The following is a 25,028-nucleotide window of genomic DNA, read 5'->3' as shown; positions in this document are numbered from 1 at the left end:
CTTGCCTGTCAGCAGAGAACAGCTACATGGGAGGCTTCACTGTGGCATAGCTGTAGCAGTACAGCTGTGTGGCTGTCAGGTCTGTAGTGCAGATATAACCTTACTGACCAGAGTGCTTCTGGCACTCTGGCACACCCACGGCTCTGACCCTTGTGTATCCTGAGCACTTTAAGACTGACACACACATTTTTTTCTGAACCTCAGTTCTTTTCAAGCCATGTATTTCTTTGTTAGGGTGGGTGGGTTTTTTAATCTTGTTGGTTTCTTTCTGTGCTCTATGCACAAAATTGAGTCTGAATTTAGGATATTCAGAGGGTTGACAGATTCGCTTACTACTGCCATATTAAGAGATGACAAACTGGCAAAGCCTGATGATACCATCTCAAATTATTTGGTCATGAGCCTGTCTTTGTTGGGGGGTGGTGTGTGTGTGTTCCATTTTGAGAGCTCACAGGAAAATGTGCTACAGGGTGTACTCCTATGCAAAGCTGATTATTAATGTTGTATGTTCACATAGCCTTGTGCTGTATTAGCTGGAATGCCAGTGCCTCAAATGTTTTTTCAGATGTACTAAAAAGAGCACATGAAAGAATATTTATGAATACTGTGTGCCTTAAAGAAGCCCCTACTATCCTGTAGCATTCTAGGTGTACAACAGTGTTACAGAAACCCTGTGTGACCTAGCAATGTGTCTGTGTTAAAAATGTTGAGGTCTGTGGTAATTTGTAACACTCTCTCTGTTGTACCTACATATTATAATAAATACAATTTGTCCCACCACCAGAATTCAAAATAAAATAGCTGGAATATGCGTGAGTGGGATCAGGGTCAAAGCATTTGATTGTTTTAAGAAATGTAATATGAATGTCTGTATTTAACAATAACAGTGTTTAAAAACTTAAGACCAAATTCTTTCTTTGTGTACAGTCTGAAATCACAGAGATTTCTATATCAGAATGTCAGGCCTTGCTGGAATTTGCACAATTAATGCAGGAGAACTAAGTTTGTTGTTGTTGGGAATGAACTGATTCAAAAGATGTTGGAAAGATTTAGGGTTTATGTATGTAATTTTCTTCAAAAATGATTAGTTAAGGACCACTTTACACATTCACTTAAATATGACTAAGAGCTATTGTACACTTTATATCTGAATAATAATGCGAAGGCATGTACGTGTCAAGATATGCACACACTGCACAAACATAGTATGGTATCATGGAATACCTGGTCAGATTATTTGGAAAGAACTACTCTGGATGTTACAAAGATATGTTCTCAGATTAGGGTGTATATACTTCAGATCAAGATCTCATCCCTGATACATAAGAGGCTCTTGCAGAGAAGGAAGGGTGTATGCGTTTAATTTTTGTCACCTTTCACTTTCTGTTGGACACAGCTCATACCTATTTTTCCTTTAACGCTGAAGTTATTTTTAGTTGCAAGGTACAATGTATTGCAGAGGCTAGCATGTCAGCTGTTTTTATGGTGAGCAATACCACCCCAAAGTTAAATAAGTTAAAATGATATTTCATCCTGGTATCTGGATAGTTTATAATGAGTAATTCATTTGCTTAACCCTAAGTGTTCCAAATCCTAGTTTACCAGCTTCAAATAGTTGAACTTTTTCATTTTACCAGTTCAATAATCTCTGTTTTGCACGTTGGCCCATTTTCAGCATCCATTTCAGCAGTGTGTGTCTATTTGTGTGATGGGAACAATACTATCCCACTTCCAGGGGGTGTTGTGGTGATAAATGCATTAATATGTATGAGGTGCTTCAATATGACCTATACAAAATGCTGCTGTTTACACCAAGAGTTATGAAGGCCTTTGAGTTGAATAACTAAACTATGTATTTCAGTAGCTCTTCAGCTTACCGTACAATAAAACTGTTTACCCTTTTAAATAAATGTAATCTAGTTTGACATACAAAGTTAGTCACGGCAGAGGGAGGTATGTTTTCTAAAGAGAAAAGTAGCTCTATTGCTGATGTAAGCTGGGACAGTCTTCTGTAAGTTCTTAAGTTTGTGCTGTTTTTAGATGCATTTTAAACTTCTTACTATGAAACATGGTTGTAGCACCTTTCATAGAATCATAGGGCTGGAAGGGATCTCAAGAGGTCATTGAGTCCACACCCCTGATTCAAGCAGGATCAACCCCAACTAAGTCATCCCAGCCATGACTATGTCAAGCAGGGACTTAAAAACCTCTAGGGATGGAGATTCCATGACCTCTCTAGTCAGTGCATTCCCGTGCTTCACCACCTGCCTGGTGAAGTAATTTTTCCTAATCTCCAACCTACTCCTCTCCTTCAGTAACTTCAGACCATTACTCCTTGTTTTGCCATCTGTCACCACTGAGAACAGTTTCTCTCCATCCTCGTTAGAGCACCTCTTCAGGAAGTTGAAGGCTGCTATCAAATCACCCCTCAGTCTTCTCTTCTGCAAACTAAATAAGCCCAAATTCCTAAGCCTCTCTTCATAGGTCATGTGCTCCAGCCCTCAGTCATTTTCGTTGCTCTCCACTGAACCTGCTCCAGCACATCCACATCCTTTCTGTACTGGGGGGCCCAAAACTGGACACAGTACTCCAGATGTGGCCTCACCAGTGCTGAATAGAGGGGAACAACAACTTCTCTAGATCTGCTTGAAATGCTTCTCCTAATGTAGCCCAATATGCCGTTGGCCTTTTTGCCTACAAGGGCACACTGTTTATTCATATCCAGCCTTTCATCCACCATAATCCCTAGTTCTCTTTCCACTGTATTGCTGCATAGCCAGCCTATAATAATGCTTCGGATTCTTCCATCCCAAGTGCAGGACTCTATACTTCTTGTTGAACCACATGTGATTTCTTTTGGACCAATCCTCCAATTTATCCAGATCCTATCTCTACACTCTAGCACATCTGCCTCTCCCCAAAGCTTGATGGCATCTGCAGACTTGCTGAGAGTGCAATCCAGTCCCTCCTCAAGGTCATTAATCAAGATGTTCAACAACAACACCAGCCCCAGAACCAAGCCCTGGGGCACTCCACTTGAAACCGACTACCATCCAGATATTGAGCCATTGACCACTACCCATCAGGCCTGACTGTCAAGCCAGCTTTTTGTCCATCTTACAATCCATGGATCCAATTCATACTTCCTTAATTTATGGGCAAGAATATTGTGGGAGACTGTATAAAAAGCATTGCTGAAGTCAAAGTATATCACATCCACTGACTTCCCCATATCCACAGAGCCTGTTACTTCATTATAGAAGCTAATCAGATTGGTCAGGCACGATTTGCCCTTGGTGAATCCATATTGACTACTTTTGATCACTTTCCCCTCTTCCAAGTGCTCCAAAACAGATTCCTTGAGGATCGCTTCCATTATTTTCCCGGGTACTGAGGTAAGGCTGACCAGTTTATAGTTCCCTGGATTATCCTTCTGTCCTTTTTCCAAAGATGAGCACTACATTTGCCTTTTTCCAATCATCCAGAATCTCTCCCAGTCTCCAAGAGTCTTCAGAGATAATGGCCAAAGGCTCGGCAATGACGTCTGCCAATTCCCTCAGTACCCTTGGTGCATTAAATCCAGACCCATGGATTTGTGTACATCTAGTTTTTCTAAGTAGCTCTTAAGTCGTTCCTTCTCCACTGAGGGCTGCCCTCCTCTTCCCATACTGCATTGTCTAGCACCTTAGTGTGGGAGCTGTCCTTGTCTGTGAAGACTGAGACAAAGAAAGCATTGAGTACCTTTAAAAGTGTCTGCAGTAGTGGGAGCTGAACAACGTCAGAACAGAGTTACCCACTTGCGTGAAGTGCTTTTGGTAGCTGTAAGTGAAATAACTTAATGTTCTGTATTATTTTTGCTTATCGTTGGGCTTAACTGTAAAATACTATTAAAATTTGTTATGAATGGTGCAACAGAAATGCACATATTAAATCAGAATTGTGAGCCTAGAGCTCCCAGTAGAGAGGCTCAGAGCTATTCTTCTGATCCACCTTGGTAGCCAAAACAATTGAACCTCTTTAGTTCCAACTCGGGGAAAAAAAAGTCTGAGTATCTCTCTTAGTGATAGAAAACTTTAGGGAAGGACAGGAATTCTGCTGCAGAAAAATCCTTTTATGTTTGTACCTAGAACCCTCCCTTTGGACTTTGTTGCTTTATTTAAATATAAAATCAACCCCAGGGACGTGGTAAGTTTACAGACATTATGCTGTTTTGCATTTGATGAGTATGAGGAAATGGTATGAAGACTGCATCTTTACATATCAGATCCACTGAATCTGAAAAGTAAACAAGTTGAAAAAACACTGATGTATCCCCTAATACAAAGAACAGTAGCTGCTTAAGTTTTCATTCTTTTCATTTAAACCTTTCACGTGTCCTACCTCTGTGTGTGTGTGTGTGTGTGTGAGAGAGAGAGAGCTCCGTATATAATGGCTATATACAGTAAACTCTTTCTTATACAGCAGCCCCAGGAGGTTGCCGGATATTCAAATGTTCTGGATGATGTAGACGTGTCTTCCACCACTCCCTGATGCAGCTGTGTGCCTGCCTGCAGGGGGCTCTCATCCTGCTCCTGCTGCAGCCCCGTGGTCTCCTCGCTCAGCTCCTTCTTTCTGCCTTGTAGGAGGCCAGCAGCTCCTTGTGTCACCAGCTGCACTGCGAATGTGACTGAGAGGAGTGGTATGGGGAGGTGGCTGTGAGCAGAGCAGCCTCCTGGAGGGGGAGGCCTAGGTGCCAGGATGGCACCTGATGCCAGTTGTTTGAGAATTCCGGTAGATTGAAATACCGGTTAAAACAGAGTTTTCTGTATAAGGCCTTAAAGACTTAGGATCATAGACTGAAAAGCTCACAAAGACCTGAGCATGATGCCATTTGGAGGCTTTACACGTTGAACCTCTCTAGTCCGGCACCATCAGGACCTGACCTGTGCTGAACCAGAGACTGCTGAAGCACAAGAAATAAATGTTGTCTAGCAGCATTACCAACCCTTCCACTGCTTACTGGGCTCTTGGAAGACATTTGGGCTAAATTAGAGCTTAGTTACAGCACAGAACACAGAGACCCAGGGCTAGTGGCTGTAAACAAACTAATGGGACCAGGGAAAACTTGGCCACACCCATTGTAAATGGTCATCCAGCTAACTAAAATCATGCCACGCCATGGATATTGCTGGACCAGAGTGTCTGACTAGAGAGGTTCAACCTCTACTTTAAACCAAGGAGCTATACATTTGTAAGGCTGAAATGATGACATTGCATTGCAACAGTGCATACATTGCCAGTGCCAACAGTAAACACTGACATGTTTGCCTAACTCATATCGTTTTCTGTTTTCTTACCAAGAGTTCTGGAATTTAATGGTTCGTGATGCTTCAAAACTTTGGCAGAGCATTTGCTCTCTACAAGTCAACCAGGCGGTGGCTGAGTAACTTACAAAAATAAACTCAGAAACTTATATTATTATGTTTTATACCTTCATATTAAGTTCCTTTGAAAGTCTTGGCTTTAGAAGAGGAAAGAAACTGTTCCTACCTGCTTAACTTGTACTCTGTATTATGCTCAAATGTTAGGTCATTAGTGAAGGCAAGCAGAGGGATGTTATGTATGTACAGGTGTGTTTGTGTGAGAGAGAGAGACAGAAAAACAGAGCATAGTGATGTTAAATAAATAGAATATTCTTAAACCCATCTTGTACATATAACAAAAGGCAGATCATTTCCACTAATGTAAGTGAGTTTGGGTTTTTTGTTTTACATATATCACATCTAGTATATCGATACTGACCTGCTTTGCAGTGATCTTTTGTTCTTTTCTTTCTTCGTGCATTCTTGCAGTGAGAATTATATTCTGACTATAAGAATTTACAAAAATCTGAAATGTTTTGTTTCGTATTCATTTGGTTCTTATTTGTGTCTTTATAACTTTCATGGTAATTAGCACTGATGTGCTACATGTTTCTGTTACATGTTTTCAGCACCAGCAAAGTGGCAATGCAAAGTTTCTCAGTTAAAATGTTCATGGCTTGTGTTGTAACAAGGTGAAACTAAGATAAAGAGACAAAATGGTTATGTTGCTAAGTTTTGCAAAATAAAGGATTTGAAAGACAAAAAGAAGTAGCTTTGTGTAGTTTCTGTTCAGGCTTTTTGTGTCAGGCCATCTTTGTATGTATCTGTGCTTAGTACATAAAAATGCACAAGCCGTATTACTGGACTGGAACAGGCACAATGTTGGTACATCAAAGAAAGTAGCAGCTGTCATTGGGTTTTAGCTATAGTACTTCTGAAGGCCTTAATCCCCGTTCCTAACCAAAGAGTACTTACCCTTCTAAGCCTGTGTTGCTGTGTTTTCCAAAAAGAGTGCACATTGAGTCGCAAAGCCTTGCCACAAAAGTACTTTTATTTATCAAATTTAACACTATGAAAAAAGGATTGAATAGATAAAGCTTCTGAGATTTTTGTTGTTATGAAGTTTAACAAAAATTACACTGGGTGCTCATATCACTTATTCAAGAAATATTTAAGGAATTGTTAAACAACTCTTTATTTCAGTTTTATTCTACCTGTTGAACAAGACTGAACTAGTCTATCAAAAACATTTCTTTGTGTTCTCCAGCAAGTACTTAAGATAATGCAAAATGTTTATGAAACTTCTGCTAACAATGTACCTGAACTTGCTGAATGTTACAGATTTTGAAGTGTTTGCCTGGTGGTGCCTCCAAATATGGATTTAATTCTTCTTAGGTTGTTACCTTTCAGCTATTAAAGCATTACATACATGCCAAGGTTACACTGAGTATCTTAGTGGAAGGAGCCGTATTTATAAAATGTACTTTGCTTCATTGCATTTGTTTTACATTTTCAGGTCTTTTGTGTTTATTTTGAATGTTTCCCAAGGATCTTTCTTCAAATATCAGTTATTCCAAATTAGGGATGTAGAGCTTTGTTTTTGTAATTTTCTAAGCCAAACCAGACATGTTCATGGGAATTCCATTTATCTTTTTTAAAGCTGCTATAGAATGTAGGAAAATCAGTATTATTCCATATAATTAGTAAAATATTGGAAAGTTTAATAACTATACTAGGTGGACAAATCTGCCTTTTGTTTTCCTTAATGTGCTGGTTTTTAAATTGATCCCTGTGAAATATGGACAGCTTTTCAATGCATTTTATGTTGAGGAATGATTTCTGTTTTGTTAGAAAAAACAAATTGCAAATTTCTGCATTCAGGAAGGTTTATTTACTAATCAAGGTTAGGGTTGTCAACTTTCTAATGACACAAAACTGAACACTTCTTGCCCTGGCCCTTCCTTGATGCCCTCCGCCTGCTCACTCTGTGACCCATGAATCAAAGAAATCCTCTTGGGGTAGTCCCCTGCTGTTCTGATCGTGCCACTAATGTCTGCCTTCTTGCTCTCTGGAGCTCCCCACCAACGTGTCCTCCTGGGCTAGAGCCTCTGGTCTCCCACAGACAAAGCAGAGAGTTGGGGTTGCTGCTCTCCCTGCAGAGCAACACTTCTGCTCTGGGAGAGCTCAGTTCTAGGGGCTCAGCACCCAGGAAACCAACACCCAAAAGGGACCAAACCCGCAAATAAATCTTACTCTGTATAAAAGTTTTGCGCAGAGAAAGCTTATAAGGATGTCCACACTCTTCATCAGTGCAAGAGAGATATACACAGCAATTGCTTCCCTCACCCCCAAAGTAACAGTTATTTTCACTGGGCTTTGTAACAAAAACAGTATTTTTATTAAGTCTAAAGTAGGATTTAAGTGCTTGCTAGTAAAAACAGATCAAAGTAAGTTGTTAAATTAAAATGAATAAAAATCACTTAGCTAGTTCTAATCCTCTCAGAAATTTGTTACATGCACATTCTTTCTCTAAACAGCTGTCCTTATCTCAGGTAAAAGCATCAAATAAGAGTTAGTTTCTTTTACTGTGACTTGGGTCTACAGCTTCTTCACATTTCTTTGTGGTGCCCTAGGGTTGGCCAGGCAGTTTCAAAAGTCAGCTGAAGACAAAAGCCAGATGGCGTCCCATGGCTTAAATGGGCTTTCCACCAGGATGGTAACCCTTTGTTTGGCATTCCCCATCCCCATGGAAAAATACCAGGTTCAAGATGGATTCCAGTACCAGCTGGCATGGTCATGTCTTTCTAGGGCCAATTACAGTTCGAGCTTATAGGTCAGACATGACCATTCACAAGTTTTTGATTTGACCATTGAGTTAAGTACCAGAGCACAAGTAATGACCCTTATTAGCACATTTAGAACTATAAACAGACTGCACTTCATATTTCTAACTTCACATACAAGAATGGTACATATACAAAAATAGCAGACAGATTTAGCAGATTGTAACTGTAAAACTGAGATGATACATGACCTATTTTGCATAAAACATCTTCAAGTTTTGTGCATTTATATCCATAAGCCAATTTTCATGAAGCCTCTGGGGGGGGCCTCAATTTCCCACCCCAATGTTTGCTCACCAGCACCCACTTTCATCAGGCTGTGGCGGTGGGGGAAGGGAGTTGAGGTGCAGGAAGAGACGAGGGCTTCCACTGGAGGTATGAGTGCTGCAGTGGTGCTACACATGAGGTATTCAGGGATTGGGAGGAAGCTGTGGGCTGGGACAGGAGTTTATTAATGAAGTGCTGCGCTGCATATGCAGCACTTCATTAAGCAAATGTCACCCCACCCCACCCCCCGGAAAATCCGAAGTTTTAAACTTGAGGAGTAAAGGGACTTAGATGTATCCTGGGCACTTTGAAGTACTGGCAGGTGAGCCACGGCTAGATGTGAGCCGGCACTTCAAAGTTGCTGCGGGGGGGAATTTGCTTAATGAAGTGCTGCATATGCAGCACAACACTTCATTAATAAATTGCCATCACCCTTTGAGGTCAGGAGGTAGTGTAGACAAGCCCTTGCTGTATTTGCTGCATTTATTTGTACTGACTCTCATTATACTCTATTTATGAAAAATGTAGCTTTGCTGCTGGAGAGGGTGGAGGCTCCAGCTGGGGTGTAGACTCGGGAGTTGGGCTAGGGATGAGCGATTTGGGATGCATGAGGGGGATCCAGGCTGTGACTGAGAGGTTTGACGTGTGAGTGGGGGGGCTCAGGGCTATGGTGGGGATTGGGTGTGGGCTGTAGCTGGGGTTGGGGGCTCTGGGGTGGGGCCAGAGATGAGGGGTTTGGGATGTGAACAAGGTTTAGGGCTGGGGCAGGAGGTTGGGGTGTAAGAGGGGGTTTGGGCTGCATGCTCTAGCCAGACAGCACTTACCTCAGGTGGCCCCTATTCCTAAGTGGAGGAGTCAGGAGCTTCTGAGCACTGCCCGTGCCTGCCGGTACTGTCCCTACAGCTCCCTGTCTGTGCCTAGGATTCAGACATGCCAGCTGCTGTCAGAAGTCATGCAGAGCCAGCGGAGGTAGGAAGCCTGCCTTAGATTCACTGTGCCACTTACCCGTCTTTTAATGGCCTAGTCAGCAGTGGTGACTGGAGCTGCCAGGGTCCCTTTTTAAGTGGCCATTGTAGTTGAAAACCGAATGCCTAGCAACCCTAATCAAGGTACAGATTGCCACTAATTTCTGAGCCCGTAGTGTTCTAACAAGGTTATATGCTCTATTACAAGTTGAACCTCTCTTGTCCAGCACCCTTGGGACCTGACCAGTGCCAGACAAGAGAATTTGCTGGACTACAGGAGGTCAATGTTTTTTAGCACATTGGCAACACTCCCACTGCTTACTGATCTCTTAGAAGATGTTTAGGGGTAAATTACAGCTAAATAACAGCATAGAACACTGAGAGCTGGGACTTGTGGCTGTAAACAAACTTCACCTGACCACAGGAAGCTTGGTCACACCCACAATAAGTGGTCATTTAGCTAACTAAAATCATTCCAGATTACAGAGTTTTCCAGACGAGAGTTCCAGATTAGAGAGGTTCAACCCATAGTACATTTCCAAGTCTCACTAGGGAAAGCATAAAACTGCTGATCCATTGCTAGTGCCTGACATTTTTTGTTTAACCATGATTATGATTAAAATGGTTGAATTCCCCCATTAAACTATAACCCATCACAGCAAGGTCTCTGAAATTTTTACTGTAGTAAAATAAGTAGATTTTGCTCAGGTTAAACCTTTGAAAAGTTGCTTAAGATGCAAGCATTGCTGCTTTAGAAGAAAAGGTGGGAGGAGAGGGAGAGGCTAGTTAGAATTATGTGGAATGCCAGACTGGGTTAAATGAAGCTTTATTACCAGGATTAGAATATTTGAAAAACATCTGCCCTCAAACATAGCTCTATTACTGACTTCTGTTCCAGGGATTGTTGTACCCTGTACTCCTGCACTGTAGCCTGACCATTTAAATAATACCACAGTAGCCGTCAGCTCTAAGAGATCATGACTTTTTCCCCTAAGGTCTGCAAAGAGCTCATATTCCAATGCCTCTGGCATCAGTAGTAATAAATATAAAGTAAAAAAGGTATGCTTCACATTTTGGAGCGTCAAGCCCATTTTCATTACAAGAAAGAAAAAATGGAGGCTACTTAATTACTATTAACGCTAAGAATAACTAGATTTTCCCATGGGATATTTGTCTTTGCCTGGTATGTAGCAAGCCAAGCACTTCTCAGTGGTTTGACTAGAGCTCAGTCAGATTCTCCTAGGTATGGCCAGTCATCCCTTGAGGCCATGAGATGGTGCACGTCACAACTTGTGGTTCAATTTCAAGTCACTACAACTACAGCTTGTGGTGCAAGTCATGATCACTTGTGGAAGGAGAGAGGTATCTGTTTAAAAAAAAAAAAGGAGGCTAAGAATGTATACATGTACCAAACATTTTTATAGGAATCTAAAAATATATATTTTGAGCTGCAAAACAGTTGTGTGGGAAAAATCTGAATGGTCCAGTGTTATTTTTAAATTACTTTGTTTCTTCCTGTCAAATTTTAACATTAAAAAATGTTGCTTGGTACATTTTGCTATTGGGTGCTGTATGTTGACTTGCAGAGCTGTGATGCAGTGTGGAGGGTCACTTCAGTCTCAATGTAACAGTTGTAGAGTGGGCATTTTCATGCATTATTCAGAGATGTTTGTATTCTTACAATTGCCTGTTGACTCATCTAAGTGATGTTCATAATAATGTCATTTTCTTTCTTGTAGATTATTGAATCATTGGGGATTATTATTTATAAAGCGCTGGACTATGGCTTGAAGGAGAATGAAGAACGAGAACTAAGTCCTCCCTTGGAGCAACTTATTGATCACATGACAAATACTGTGGAGATAGATGGGAGTAAAGATGAAGGCTTTGAGGCTCTTGATGAAGGTGTGGAGGAAGAGGAAGATGAAAAAGCAGAAGTTGAGGTCATCCACTCCTATAAAGATGTTATGAAGGTACAGTAACAACCGATTTACATTGTTGTTAAAAACAGTTTTCACCATAAAGGCCATGTCTTCCTTACAAAATTATGTCAAGTTGACTTTTATGTTCTCATGCAATCACCACAAATGTAAAAATGCTTGTGTGTGCATACACACTTGTCTCCTTGTGTTGGCAGAGCATATCCTCACCAGGAGTAGTTGTTTCAATAGTACAGGTGCACCTTTCTCACCCAGCACCCTTGGGACCTGACCTGTGCCGGACGAGAGAATTAGCCCGATAGCTGGAAGTCAGTTTTTTCCAGCATATTACCAATACCCCTACTGCTTACTTGGCTGTTAGAAGACATTAGGGGTAACTTACAGCTAAATAACAGCACAGAGCAGTGAGATCCAGGATTTGTATCTGTAAACAAACTTTATGGGACTGTGGGAAACTTGGCCACACCCATGATAAGTGGTCATCCAGCAAACTAAAATCATGCCAGATTATGGAGTTTGCAGACAAGAAAGTTCCATATTAGAGAGGTTCAACCTGTAGTGTCAGTGTGGATATTGTGTGGTTGCTCGTCAAAGCCAGGGGCAGTCAGGCTGTGTCTACACGGGCAAAAATCTTTGAAATAGCCATGTTTCGAAGATTAATAATGAGGTGCTGAATTGAATATTCAGCTCCTCATTAGCATTAGGACGTTTCTGGCCGTGGCGCTTTGAAAGTACAGCTTTCGAAAGCGCTCAGCGCAGCTACACAGGCTCCTTTTCGAAAGGACCCCGCACCTTTCAAAATCTCCTTATTCCGATCAGTGAGCAAGATAAGGGGATTTTGAAAGGTGTGGGGTCCTTTTGAAAAGGAGCCCATGTAGCCGCACCAAGCCGCACGCTTTCGAAAGTGTGCTTTCAAAGCACCACGGTTGGAAGCATCCTAATGCTAATGAGGCGCTGAATATTCAATTCAGCGCCTCATTAGTAATCTTCAAAATGGCCATTTGCATGGCCATTTCGAAGATTTGTGCCCGTGTAGTGACATCCTCAATGTAAACAACTCCATGTCTGCACTAACTGTGCACTGATCTAGCTATATCAATTATAAGTCGATGCTGTTCAAAAAGGAGGCGTTACTAAATTGGCATAGGGAGGCCCTCATGTCAGGGAGCCAAATTTAAGTGAACATGCTTCCAAATCTACATCAGTGCTGGGCACCTTAAGTTAACGTAACCATATAGCATAGAACAGGCCTATGGCAACAAGTCTATTTTCTGTGCTAGCTTCAAACATGATACTGCCAGTGTGGTAGATTAGTTTCCTTAGGTAATAGTTGTTTGGCCATGTAATACACTGATAGTATTTCATCGTTGATAGGAAACAATAGAAAGTAAATGATTAACTAGCATTCCTGTCACTTGATACCAGGAGGGCCTGTAAGCATTGTATTCTGATTTCATCTTCAAACTGGATGTTAATTGTTCAGTGTGACATCTGCTTAATTCTTTCATAGGCCCATACTTGAAATGAGAGAGGTTGTTTCAGTAACATACACCAGCTCCTTACGCCAATGTTCCTGTAGTTATGTTCATCCTCCCCCTCCCCTTTCTCTACTGAGAGGAACTCCTGCTCTTCAGAGTAGCCCATTTGTACAATAGTGACTTGGATGCAATATTTCACTCCAAGGTTTGTGACAGCAGATCTTAACCTGACTTCAGATTCAACCTCCCTGGTCCAGCATGCTCGGGACCAGACCAGGGATTTTGCTGGACCGGGGGGTCAATTCTGCCCCCCACACCTCAGATCCTGCTTCTGAGCTCTCCCTCCCCATTGTCACCGTGGCTTCCTGACCCCCTCCCCTTGCCCCCCCAGGCTTCCCAGCCACCACTGCCTAGCCTCCCTGGGCTGCACATTCCTGCCTGGCCACCCAGTCACAGCTTCCCCAGGCTGCAGCTTCCTGGGGTCATGGCTTTCCTGGGGAGGTGCTGCCACTCTTTGGCCAGGGGCTTTCTGCTCAGCCACAGCTGCATTGTCCATGGGCCTCAGCTTCCCACTAAGCCCCTGCAGTGGGCCCCCCCATGAGCCTGGGCTGCCAGCTTATCAGCCTGGGCCACTGCTCCCTGCTGCCGCTCCCTGCCCAGGCTCCTTGGCTGCTGCTGGCCCTCTCTCCCCTTGCTGCCAGACCAGCTGTGTCTGTCCTGCCCTGTGCTCTTGCCACTGGTCTGGGTGACTCCTACTCCTCCCAGCTCTGGGACTCTCTGGTCCTGCAAATCCATGGTCCTGCTGGATGGCGGATGTTGCTGGAAAAGAGAGTGCTGGATCTGGGAGTTTTAACTGTACTGACACTTGGAAGTACCAACTTATGTGTTTTAAGTATAGTAAATCCTCGAGTTACATTTCAGCAACCCCTGTGTAACTCGAATTTTCATGCAAGTCGTGGGGAGACGGGAACCAGGCTGCAGCCTAGTTCCTGGGTCCCCTGGGCTTGCAGGAGCTGGGAAACTCTCCACCCCACCAGGGTTGGTCAGTTTCCTGGCTCCCAGAGTGGCAGAGAGCCAGAAACCAGGTGCTTGTCTCCCTGCTGCTTGCCACTGGCAGGACCTGGGAAACTGACCAGCTGGTTAGTTTCCTGGATCCTGCAAGCAGCAGGGAGCTGGGAACCAAGCAGCAGCCTGGCTTCCAGCTGCCTTCTTCTTGCAAAGAAGGGAAACTGAGCAAGACAGCAGCCTTGGTCAGTTTCCTGGCTCCATCCAGTGGAGGGGAGCTGGGAACCAGGGGCAACCTGGCTCCAGATTTCCCTCCACTCCTTGGAGCCAGGAAGCTACCCAGGGCTGCTGCCCTGCTCAGTTTCCTGGCTCTCAAGCAGAGGGGAGCCAGGAGCCAGGCTGCCACCTGGTTTCCAGCTCCCCACCCCTCCAGGGATGGGGAAACTGCTACTGTCAGGGGCAGCATCATGACTCTCAGCTGCGCCCCTGACAAAGGCGGTTTCCTGTCAGGGGCAGCAGCTGCAAGTCAGGGCTTCCAGTTCCTGGGTTGGATCCTTGATGGCTAGTTGGGAGATAAGGGCAATATGCCCATTCTAGCCTTAGTTCAGCAAGGTAATGAAGCATGTGCCAAAATCGAGCTTTTAAAGAGCACAGCCTGAGCCAAGCCACAGAGCAATTTTACAGGAAGAAACATGTCTATTAGCAGGAAAGAAATTTGTCCCATTGAAAAAAACATGGAAGAAGGGAACCATCAAATGTGAAAGACTGGATAATCAGTTTCAGATGTATGAGACGATTTTGCCATGAACCAGAAAAACACTTGTTTGTATGCCCAAGAGTGTAGTAGGGTGAATGTGAGTAGTTTTTTCATGCCCCCACTGTGTCTTCTGCAACCGAGTTAAAGGAAGATTTGGGATGATTTTCATGTCAGTGTGATACTCGTCCATTACTCAAGCACACATAATATATCACAGGTTAACAGAAAAAATGCTATAGGAGTGTGGTGTTGAAATATTGGCAGCATATCATTGATTCATTAGTAACATACTATAAAAGGTTACAAAAATGTATCTTACCTTTACCTATCATGTTTAATTGGAAATACATCTGATTCCTTTTAAATAGCATGTATTAGTTCTACATTAATTTGAGTTTTTTTATTAAACCATAGATTTTTTTTTCAGTTATTCTTGTGTAGCTTTTTTATAATTTAGTCGCTACAGGCTTGCATTGTGACTGATCCTCATTCAGCTGACTATACAGAACTGTAGAACTTCTGAGTGCATGTATGCACTGTATGCACAGTACTGTATGCAGCATTGTTATTCAGCCACATTTTCCACATCAGCATGGTTCGCTGAGATTCTTTCTGCTTGGCATCACTTTCCACCACACCTTTTCTGGAGTAAACACACAAATCGGATGAGGCACAAAAATCATTTTCCTGGTTGTGAAATATGTGCAAGCTACACCTTCAGTGACTGCCTCACAACAACAGCAGATGGTCTTATAAGCATGAGACTCAGATATTTTAGTTCTCTGTGAGTAAGGCTTATGATAAAGTTCTCTCCTTTGCTTGCAGCTTGTGGAGAATGCAATCACAGGTTTATTTATGTCTTGCCCACCCGGCAATTGTTATTGTCTGCCTGCCAAGTGGGAGATTGACTTTACGTTGCTCCTATTGATTTTCAAAGACTGCAGCTGTATAACCCTCAGGTACATACAAGGGGATCACACATTTTGTACCTTCTATAGGTCAAGTTAATTACATACAGCGAGAAGTCCTTGAATTCCTGTGTTCTCCCCAACATGCTCCCTGTGTGCCAAATGCCTAGCGCCATTTATTTCAGGGACTCACTGCAACTCGCTCCACCCCTATACCATGTGCCTCGAACTCTGTGCATCTTCTATTTCCCCATGGCACAGGCTCTGCATGCCATCCATTCCCATCTTTGCCACCTGCCATGAGCTGTGTCCCCCCCATGGTCCCCTCCTTTCTCTCTGCTAGGGGCTATGTGTGCCCCATTTCTTGCCTCACCATACAAGGCTCCTGCATTTCTCCCCATGCCAGAAACTTTTTATGCAGCCCTCTTCCCCGCATGCCAAGGCCCCTGATTTCCCTCTGCCATGAGGCCATTCACGCTGTCTTCCATGCTTGCACCCCCCTTTGCATCTAACCCAAGGGTTCATGCACCCATTTCTGCCATCCCTAAAACCACTGTGTCTTCACTGTGTTTTTACCTTGGGATAGCTCATGCAGTTAATTACTCAAAATAAATATACCCGAAGATTTAAAAATACACTTTTTATAGCAGGAAAGACAGGGCCTCATGGGCAGGGGGTGAACGTGCCCTTTTGGGAGGCTAGCCCCCACCCTTCCCCCTCTTTCTGGGGTCCTGCCCCTTCCACCCTGCCTCCTTTGCTGGATCCTGGAGCACATCTGCAGCCACAGCTGTCTCTCTGTGCCCTGCAGCTCCAGGAGGACAAACTGTGGCCTTCTGGCCGCCTACCATAGCCTCTGACATGAAGGAACAGCAGGAAGGAGAGGTCTGGGGTGGCTCTCTCTCATAAACTGGCAACGGCAGGAGGATTTCAACAATCAAAAGACAAACAAAAAAACACCCATTTTATTTATTTATATATATTTTAAATCCCATGATTCTGGGGGCAATCTTGTAATTCCTGGAGTGTGACTCATAAATTTTGAACCTTTTGGAACTGTCTCTACTGCTGAAGATGTTGTGTAAGTCCTGAGTCATGGGGGAAGATGCCAAGAGTGGAGCTATTAAGGAAATAGGCCTCTAAAATGAGCAATTTGGGACATGGGAGAGAGTGACACTTGCTCTCTCTGAACCCTTGGTTGACTAGACTCTGCCTACAGGACCTGATGCTGAACAGTTTTAAGAGGCTTGTGCATTGTTTACTTGGAAATAACTCATTCACATGAATTATCCCTAAGTTAAAAAACAGTGAAGACAAGACCTTTTAACAGGGGCATAGTGCCTACCACACAGTAAAACTGTAGTGCCTTGTCTTCACTGTGTTTGTACCTTGGGTTAGCTCACACTGTTGGTTACCCTGAGGGAAAAATGCACCTTCTTGTATCAGTGAAGACAAATCCTTAGTCTAGACTTAAGGTCAAAGATTGCAGGGCCATTGGTGAGTTTACCTCTCCATAGTTTAAAATAACACTTTGTTTAAGACTAAGAGTACAGCATGGTGTTGTTTGAGCTGACGAGGTGCAATGGAGAACAGCTGTCTCGGGGCCTGGCGATTTAAAAGGACCTGGGATTCCTGGCCTTCATCACCACTACAGCAGCAATGTCTGGAGCCCTAAGCCCTTTAAATTGCCACTGAAGCCCTGGGTGGCTTGCACTGGGAGATACTGAAGGACTGGCTGTGGGAAGCGAGCCTACAGCCCTGCCACTTCTGCCAAGGCCAATCCCCACCAGGGGCCCAGGGCCACACACACTCCCCGCCTTGCCGAGGGTCTATTGAGCTACGTCTACACGTGAAGCCTACATCGAAGTAGCTTATTTCGATGTAGCGACATCAAAATAGGCTATTTCGATGAATAACGTCTACACGTCCTCCAGGGCTGGCAACGTCGACGTTCAACATCAACGTTGCGCAGCACCACATCGAAATAGGCGCTGCGAGGGAACGTCTACACGCCAAAGTAGCACGCATCGAAATAAGGGTGCCAGGCACAGCTGCAGACAGGGTCACAGGGCGGACTCAACAGCAAGCCGCTCCCTTAAAGGGCCCCTCCCAGACACAGTTGCACTAAACAACACAAGATCCACAGAGCCGACAACTGGTTGCAGACCCTGTGCATGCAGCATGGATCCCCAGCTGCAGCAGCAGCAGCCATAAGCCCTGGGCTAAGGGCTGCTGCCCACGGTGACCATAGAGCCCCGCAGGGGCTGGAGAGAGCGTCTCTCAACCCCTCAGCTGATGGCCACCATGGCGGACCCCGCTATTTCGATGTTGCGGGACGCGGATCGTCTACACGTGCCCTACTTGGACGTTCAACTTCGAAGTAGGGCGCTATTCCCGTCCCCTCATGGGGTTAGCAGCTTCGACGTCTCGCTGCCTAACGTCGATGTTAACATCGAAATAGCGCCCAACACGTGTAGCCGTGACGGGTGCTATTTCGAAGTTAGTGTCGCTACTTTGAAGTAGCGTGCACGTGTAGACACAGGTTTGAAGTCTGTCAGCTTTCGTGCTGAATCCCAGTGTCGGATGGTCCTCAGTGGTCTTGCTGTACCTGGGGAGAGGACAAATGGAGTATACTTTGCACAAAATCAGCTCTGGAAAAGAACCACGTATGAGCAAGACAGGGTTTTAAGAGGATATGGAGAAACTTCCACACAGCTGCTCTGTGTTCTTCAGCAGCCGTTTGGCTATATTGTCTGTTGAGTCCAGTAATGTCCTCTCCCACACACCAAACTGCTGTACAGATATCTCTCTCCAGCATTTAGAGGTCCCCTTACACAGGAGATTTTGTGTGCGCTGTAGATTAATAATAAGTCTTGATACATTTAAGGCACAATGGCACTAGGACAAATGGGAGGAAGGGATGTCAGCATTGGAAACTGCATAGCTTAATAAAAGATTTTCACCAGTTTAAGTGCATGGTAGATTTTTGAGATTTAGAAGTTCTTTGCATAGTGTCCCTATTAGTGCTCCACTCTGGAGAGCTAAGTATCTTTGCACCTTCTAGTGGAGATTTTTGGCAGGAGTACCTGTTTGGTCCTTACATGAACCCTAACTGTCTTTGTGCCCCATACTGAGAGAATCTAGAGCTTCAGGGGACAAACTGCTTTGGGTTACTTCTCAACCATCATTAGCCTGAAAGGGAGTGATCAGTGGACCTTGCTTATTTAGCTAGCTACCCAGTTTCTACTTGTAGTTTAGTTGTCAGTTTGCTAGCACTGGTTTAACACTTTCTTTCTTTAATAGTTTTATTTTTACTTTTATTCTGTTGGGTTTTTTTCCAAGGGAGCTCTGTTTTCCAAGGGAATCAGACTGCGTACTGGTGGTCATACCTATTGGTCAGAGTTGAGGTCAGATCCCAACATAATGTTAGGACTAAGCCAAGGGTGACTTTGGAATTGAGATCCAGGGATATGCTGGAGCTAGAACCAAAATCAAAGAGTATATACAAGCCAGGAGCAATACCATAGCCAGAGTCCTGGTGCAAGCCAGGGCTGAAGCTGGGTGGTCAGAGTCAGCAGGCTTGCCAGAATCAGTACCCTAGCCAGGATTTAGGGGAAAACCAAGGCTCGGAGCTGGTGACCAGAGACCGTAGACAAGCCAGAATCAGTACAGTAGCTGAGTCCAGGTGCAAGACATACGGTCTAAGCTGAGTGGTCAGAATCCAGGGACAAGCCTATTCAGTATAGTAGCCAGGGTTCAAATACAGGTCAGAGGTTGAAGCCAGGTAATCAGAGTTCAGGGAGAGTCAGAAAGCAGAGGCAAGGCTGGAACAGGTCAGTAACAGGACTGGCACAAGGTTGCTGTGGGGCAAGCAGAAGATTAGAACAAAGCCCAGGCAAGGCTGGAAAAGGAACAGGATCAAGAGCAAGCTCAAGAGTCTGATACACCGCAGGGCACCAGAAAGGTTCTTGTTTGGATCGTGCTGAGGCACCTGCTGCTCTGCAGCTCTGGCAGGGTTTGGGAAATACCTGAGCCTGCCAGTCATGTGACCCAGGCTGGGCTCAAGGGTGGATTGCTGTTGCACGCCTGGGGGCTGAGTCACTGCAGGCTCCCTTGGAGTCAGTGCAGTTGGGTTGTTGCTGTATGCTTAAGTGGGGACACACCTCTTCTCTTCGGATGAATACCTCTTGAAGTTTGGTGGATGGATGGCCTGTCCATTACAGGAGTACCCCCTGCCCAGCTTAAGGGGAGGAGTCAGCGGACCAAGGCATCAACTAAGCATGAGGGGATAAAAAATGCAAAAACTGGAACTGGAGTGAAGGTTTCAGGGATAAATCTGGAATTCAGTAGGAGTCAGTAAACAGAAAACCTAGGACAGCGCCCACTGCTCTTTGAAGGCATCTGGCAAGGCAGGGACACAGCCCAGAGGGACTCTGCCTGCTGGCTTGACTTCAGGAGGGATCAGAAATAGGTCCCACCATCACAGAGCAACCCGCAGTATAACTTCATGCTGGTGTGGTGGGTGGCCACCTTGGCAAGCTGATCTTGCAGATAGTGGGGCCAAAGTCCATGCATGCATAAATCAGGAGGTGTGGGCTGCAGTGCAGGAAGAGGATCTGGCAGAGTTGGAAGATGGACTGCAATCCAATATACTGTGTAAATTTATACCCGTGTCCCCCTCGCTACAGAAGGGGGGGAGTGTTGTGTGCGGTGAGGACCGTGCCAGGTAGTGCCTGTGCTCACAACATTCTGGAGGAGCCACCAGCTAATATCCCGGGTGGGTCATGGGACTATAGTGAAATATGGACCGGCCCTCTGAGAGCAATAAGAGGTCTCCCCACTTGGTATTGGGGCAGGACATGAGAGCGAGGAAATGAATAGCCTCTAGCACAAGCACGTGGGAGGCTTCCTGGGTGCAGTTTGGAGGCGGACTGGTTGCCCCTTACTCAGCCTGCTCAGGTGGTGTGCCGGAAGTCTCGCAGCACAGGGAACCATTGGCAGTGGTCTGAGGGTCGGGGTGAGAGGCAGTTGGGGAAGAGCCTCCCCCAGGACCTGCTTGAGGAAGACAGGAGAGGTGGGTAATAAGGAAGCCCTCACCTTGTGGAGCACATATTGGGGGACATGTGGACTGGTGAGCAGCTGAGCAGCACAGGATCCCCCCAGTCACTCTAGTCATAGTACAGGTGATCGCCAGTCCTAGTGGTACCAGCCAGGCACAACGTTCAGCCCATGGAGGGGGACCAGTCACCTGCACACTCAATGGGAGTTTGTGTAGGAAGGCCTCAGTGAGGAAGTCCTCCTCCTCCTCAGCAGCCCTCACACACCTGTGTGGGTGGTGAGTGACCCACAGCTGGGAGGTGACTGTCCCTGCCCCAGCACTTCAGTCCAAGGTCCTGCCCCTGCTCTGGCTACTGCTGGCCTCTGCCCTATGCACCCCCACCCCCACCATGCACACTGGGGCTGCTGGCCCATCGGCCAGGGTAGCGAAGAGCGGGCAGGCAGTGTGAATGCCTTCTACTCAGGCCCTGCTGGACTCTTATAGAAAGCCCCTCCCCAGCAGCCAAGCCACCAGTTCCAGGGCTGGGAGGGCTGGCGGGGGGACTCCCATGGAACATGGACAGTGCCAGGTAAGGCAGTCTGGGATGGCATTGCCTTCCCCTGCCTATGGTCCCCACTGCCCACGTAGAAAAGGTTGCAGAGACTTACTTCTAGGCCCTCAGGAGATCATGATAAAAGACTGGGAGCTCAGAGAGGTCTGAGGAGAGACCCCCTCAGGTGGAGGTAGAAGAGCTGCTTGTCACATCAGTGACAGTGGAGGAAAACCAATGCTGGTGCGCTCCATGTCGGATACCTGGCCCAAAGGGAACCTCTGCAGGGCTTGGAGGCAGAAGACATGAGCGTTACTGTGAAGTCAGAGCAGATCCCGTCCACCCTTGTAGAAGGGGAGTTTCAGGACACCCACGGAGACCCAGTGCAGCACCAGCCAGAAATCAGAATCAGAAACCATCAGAACTTTCCTGCTTCTTTTATACCTCAGAAAGAAAGAAAACTGGGTGCAAATCTGCTTCTTCTTTCTGTTCCAAGTCACATTTAACTCAGAATTCCTTGGTATGTTTGCATTCAACTTGCCATCTGACTTTCTGGGGATTTGTTCTAGTGTAGAGTTGTGAACACAGTCATCGCAAGGAATTTTTACTCATAAAAATATCTGTGGCTCAAAATAGACAAGGCAGTATATTAGCAATAAAAATTGTGTGTGTCTGGTTTGTCCTGAGTTAAAAGGAACCCACAGCCTCCTCTGGCCTGTACATTAACCTTCATTGGCATTGAGCCAGACAAAGCCAAATAGTATATTTGGGCTTGTCATTTATTTGTACTTGTGCAATTAATGCAAACTCAGTTAGCTGCATTTAAAAAGTCATGATTAATCATAGTTTCAATCACAGTGTTACATAATAGTAGAATACCAATTTAAATTTATTATAAATATTTTGGATGTATTTCTACATTTTAAATATATTGATTTCAATTACAGCATAGAATCCAAAGGTTGTGTCTACACTACAAAAATAACTTCGAAGTTGCTTACTTCGAAGTACGACTTCGAAGTAAGCAACTTCAAAGTTGAGCATCTACACACACCCTTCTTCGAAGCAGGGCACTACTCCATTCCTGGGAATTGAATAAGGACTTCAGAGTTGGGCTCCCAACTTCAAAGTTAACTTCTAAGTAAGGGAAAATGTGTATAGACTCTCTGCTGGCTGCTTCGAAATAGTGCCTAACTTCGAACTTAGTTCCGAGTGTAGATGCACCCAAAGCGAACACTGCTCACTCTATAGGACTTTGTCACAGGCTGGAAATGGGCCACAGGGGAGGGATCACTTGATTAATACCTGTTGTGTTCCGTCCCTGTAGGGCATCTGATAATGGCCACTGTGTGAAGACAGGATACTGGGCTAAATGGAGCTCTGTTGTGACCCATTGTGGCCATTCTTAGGTTTTTGTGCACCCTTTTTTAATGAATACTTGCACTCTAAAAAAAGACAAAAGAAATAGTATTTTTCAGTTCATGTCATACTGTTACTGTTGTGCAATCTCTTTATTGTGAATGGGCGACTTGCAAAAGTCGAATGATTTTTATGCTCAAAACCAAACAAATGTAAAACTTTAGAGCCTACAAGCCCGCTTAATTGCTCAGATATGGGGGGTTTTTTGCTTTTTTTTTGTTTGTATGGTTTTTGTTTTGTTTTGTTTTTTGTTTTTTGCATTTACAGAAAATAATGCGGCTTGCTTCTTATTTATAGTGCCACTAGAAAGTAAGAATGGCACTGTTGTAGCTGACATTGCAAGGTATTTACATGCCAGATATGCTAAACATTATATATGCTACAACCATGATACCAGAGGGCATGCTTCTGTGCTGAATTTAAATTAGTATTCTGTTATTAACAGTGCAAGCAAAACTGTGATGAAACACAACTGTTTTTTTAAAATCTCGTGATTGTGACCATAGTTTTTTAATAGACAGGTGTAAAATCAATTAGAGGCTTTAACTCAATGTCTGTGAAAATCAGAAGTGAATTTTGGCCCCACAGGTCAGTGCTGTATTGAGGGACACTCCCAGAAGTTTTTCCATTATTACACACTGTCAATTCCTGTGCAGCCACCCCTTCTGCAGCTGCTGGCCCCAGACCCCACCCACCAAATTCACAGCTCCCACCTCTCAGCCCAACCTGCTCAGGTGCAATGTCGCGCCCCAGCCATGAGAGCATACATGGCTGCTGATGGTGAGGCCAGGCTGGGCAGGCCCTTATGGGGCAGCCCTGGTACAGAAGCTGGCCCCAGAGCAGTGGTAGGAGGACCAGCGCTGGTTACCTGACTGTCCAATGCGCCCACTCAGATTTGCCCCATGGCTTCTTCATTATGATGGGAGAGGTACCAATTTTTCAGTTTCACTCTCAGCATAGTGGTGGAGGTAGATCCACCCTGACAAATTGAACAGGACAGTAGCTGATCTCATTGCCTCAGGATTTGTCTGAGAATCAGCATGTCTATCCACAGTTCTCATCTCTATAGGCTTTGCTGTCCTAGAGACTTACGGCATTATACCATAAAATTTTAGCTTTACTGACAAGACCTTCTCAGAAAACAACTCATGGAAATGTAGAGACTGTTTCAACTCTGAGTCAACTCTCTACTGCTGACTCTGACCACATTTTCTGTATCGGTCGTGACTGGTGAGGGGGGTGCAGGGGTGGGGGGGCAGCAGCAGCCAGGTGTTCCCCTCATCCTGGGGAAGGAGAGGACTGACCCATGCCTCTACCTGCCCTTGCTCCACCTCCACCTTGCCTCTTCCCCCAGCTGAGGCAGCTCAGAGAACTAGCAAGACTGGAGAGCTGGCAGCAGGGATTTCCACCTACCACATTCACTGGTAGGGGCAGGGAAAGCGCAGCAACGCGGCTCCAGCTTGTGCTGCTTTTCCATTCAGGCAGCTACAAGGGAGGGGGATCAGCCAGCGCTCCCTGGTAGCAGAGCAGCATGACACAGCTGGAGAGCAGTGCAAACTAGGGATGCCTTGCTGTGTTTCCCTCTCCCCACTGATGAGTGCAGGGGACAGAGGCATGGATGTCTTTCATTGGACAACTTCTGCTGGTGACAGAGGCAAGGTTTCCAGCCCCACAGAGCTCTTCCTTAGGTCTGAGACAGGTACTTTCAGCATGACAGCAAAATGCAGAGTGGAACAGCAAAATGCCACACAAACCAGGACACACCACCTCAGAACACAAGCAGACCCTGCCAGAACACTAGAGGCAAAACTTGCAGACAGAGGACCACTGCTACCATCATTGACACTTCACCGCAGACACCTCTCAAGGTCCGTGGTTCCTATATATGCCTGTCACATTATGTGATACACGTCACTGAGAACACTAAATACCCCCATAACAACTGGGCAGATGAAACCAGGCAATCACAAGGCCCCTGAATGAACTCCCAGGAATATGTTACTAGACAAAAACACCCTATTTTGCCTGTGGAGGAGCATTTTTCCCCAAAGTGATCCCTCTAGTTGGGACCTATCTGTCCTCCTCCTCCAGGGACACCTGCACAGCACTTTCAGAAGAGAAGCCTGAGAACTTAAATTCATTATGCTGTTAGACTCAAAATCATGAACTGAATGGAGACATTGAACTGATCTTTTTATCACAGACTTGCTAAAAGACCACAACTCCACATTAGAATCTGACAGTGGGCCACATCCCCCATGACTGATCTGACTTGTTTTTTCTCCTCTCAATGTATGCTACTGATAAAGGGCCATTTGCACCATGACTGAATAGACCTTGTCAGCTCTGGCCCTCCCTTTTAAAGACCCCACTCTTTAAATACTCCTCTGAACCCCCACCCCCACACTCATGCATCTGACAAAGCATGTCTTTGCCCACAAAAGCTTATGCTCCAAAATATCTGTTAATCTATAAAGTGCCACAAGACTTCTTGTTGTTCTCAAAGATACAGGCTAACA

General features: G+C 45.1%; 1 protein-coding gene across 4 annotated transcripts in view; it reads left to right on the top strand.

Moving 5' to 3' along the window:
- Nucleotides 1–25,028, top strand: part of SPIRE1 (spire type actin nucleation factor 1) — a 226,253-nt gene that overhangs the window by 79,372 nt on the left and 121,853 nt on the right. For all 4 annotated transcript variants that reach the window (XR_012644467.1, XR_012644466.1, XM_074987484.1 and 1 more), the window contains exon 3: nucleotides 11,157–11,390. Coding sequence is in view for 2 of the 4 variants with exons in the window: in XM_074987484.1 (XP_074843585.1) it covers nucleotides 11,157–11,390 (234 nt within the window). In the remaining 2 variants the exon portion in view is untranslated. The remainder of the gene's footprint in view (nucleotides 1–11,156; nucleotides 11,391–25,028) is intronic.

Source organism: Carettochelys insculpta, chromosome 2 (genome assembly GCF_033958435.1).
Source record: "Carettochelys insculpta isolate YL-2023 chromosome 2, ASM3395843v1, whole genome shotgun sequence".
NCBI classification, from domain to species: domain Eukaryota; kingdom Metazoa; phylum Chordata; order Testudines; family Carettochelyidae; genus Carettochelys; species Carettochelys insculpta.
Note: the sequence above shows the minus strand (reverse complement) of the source record. Positions and strands in the feature narration are given on the sequence as shown.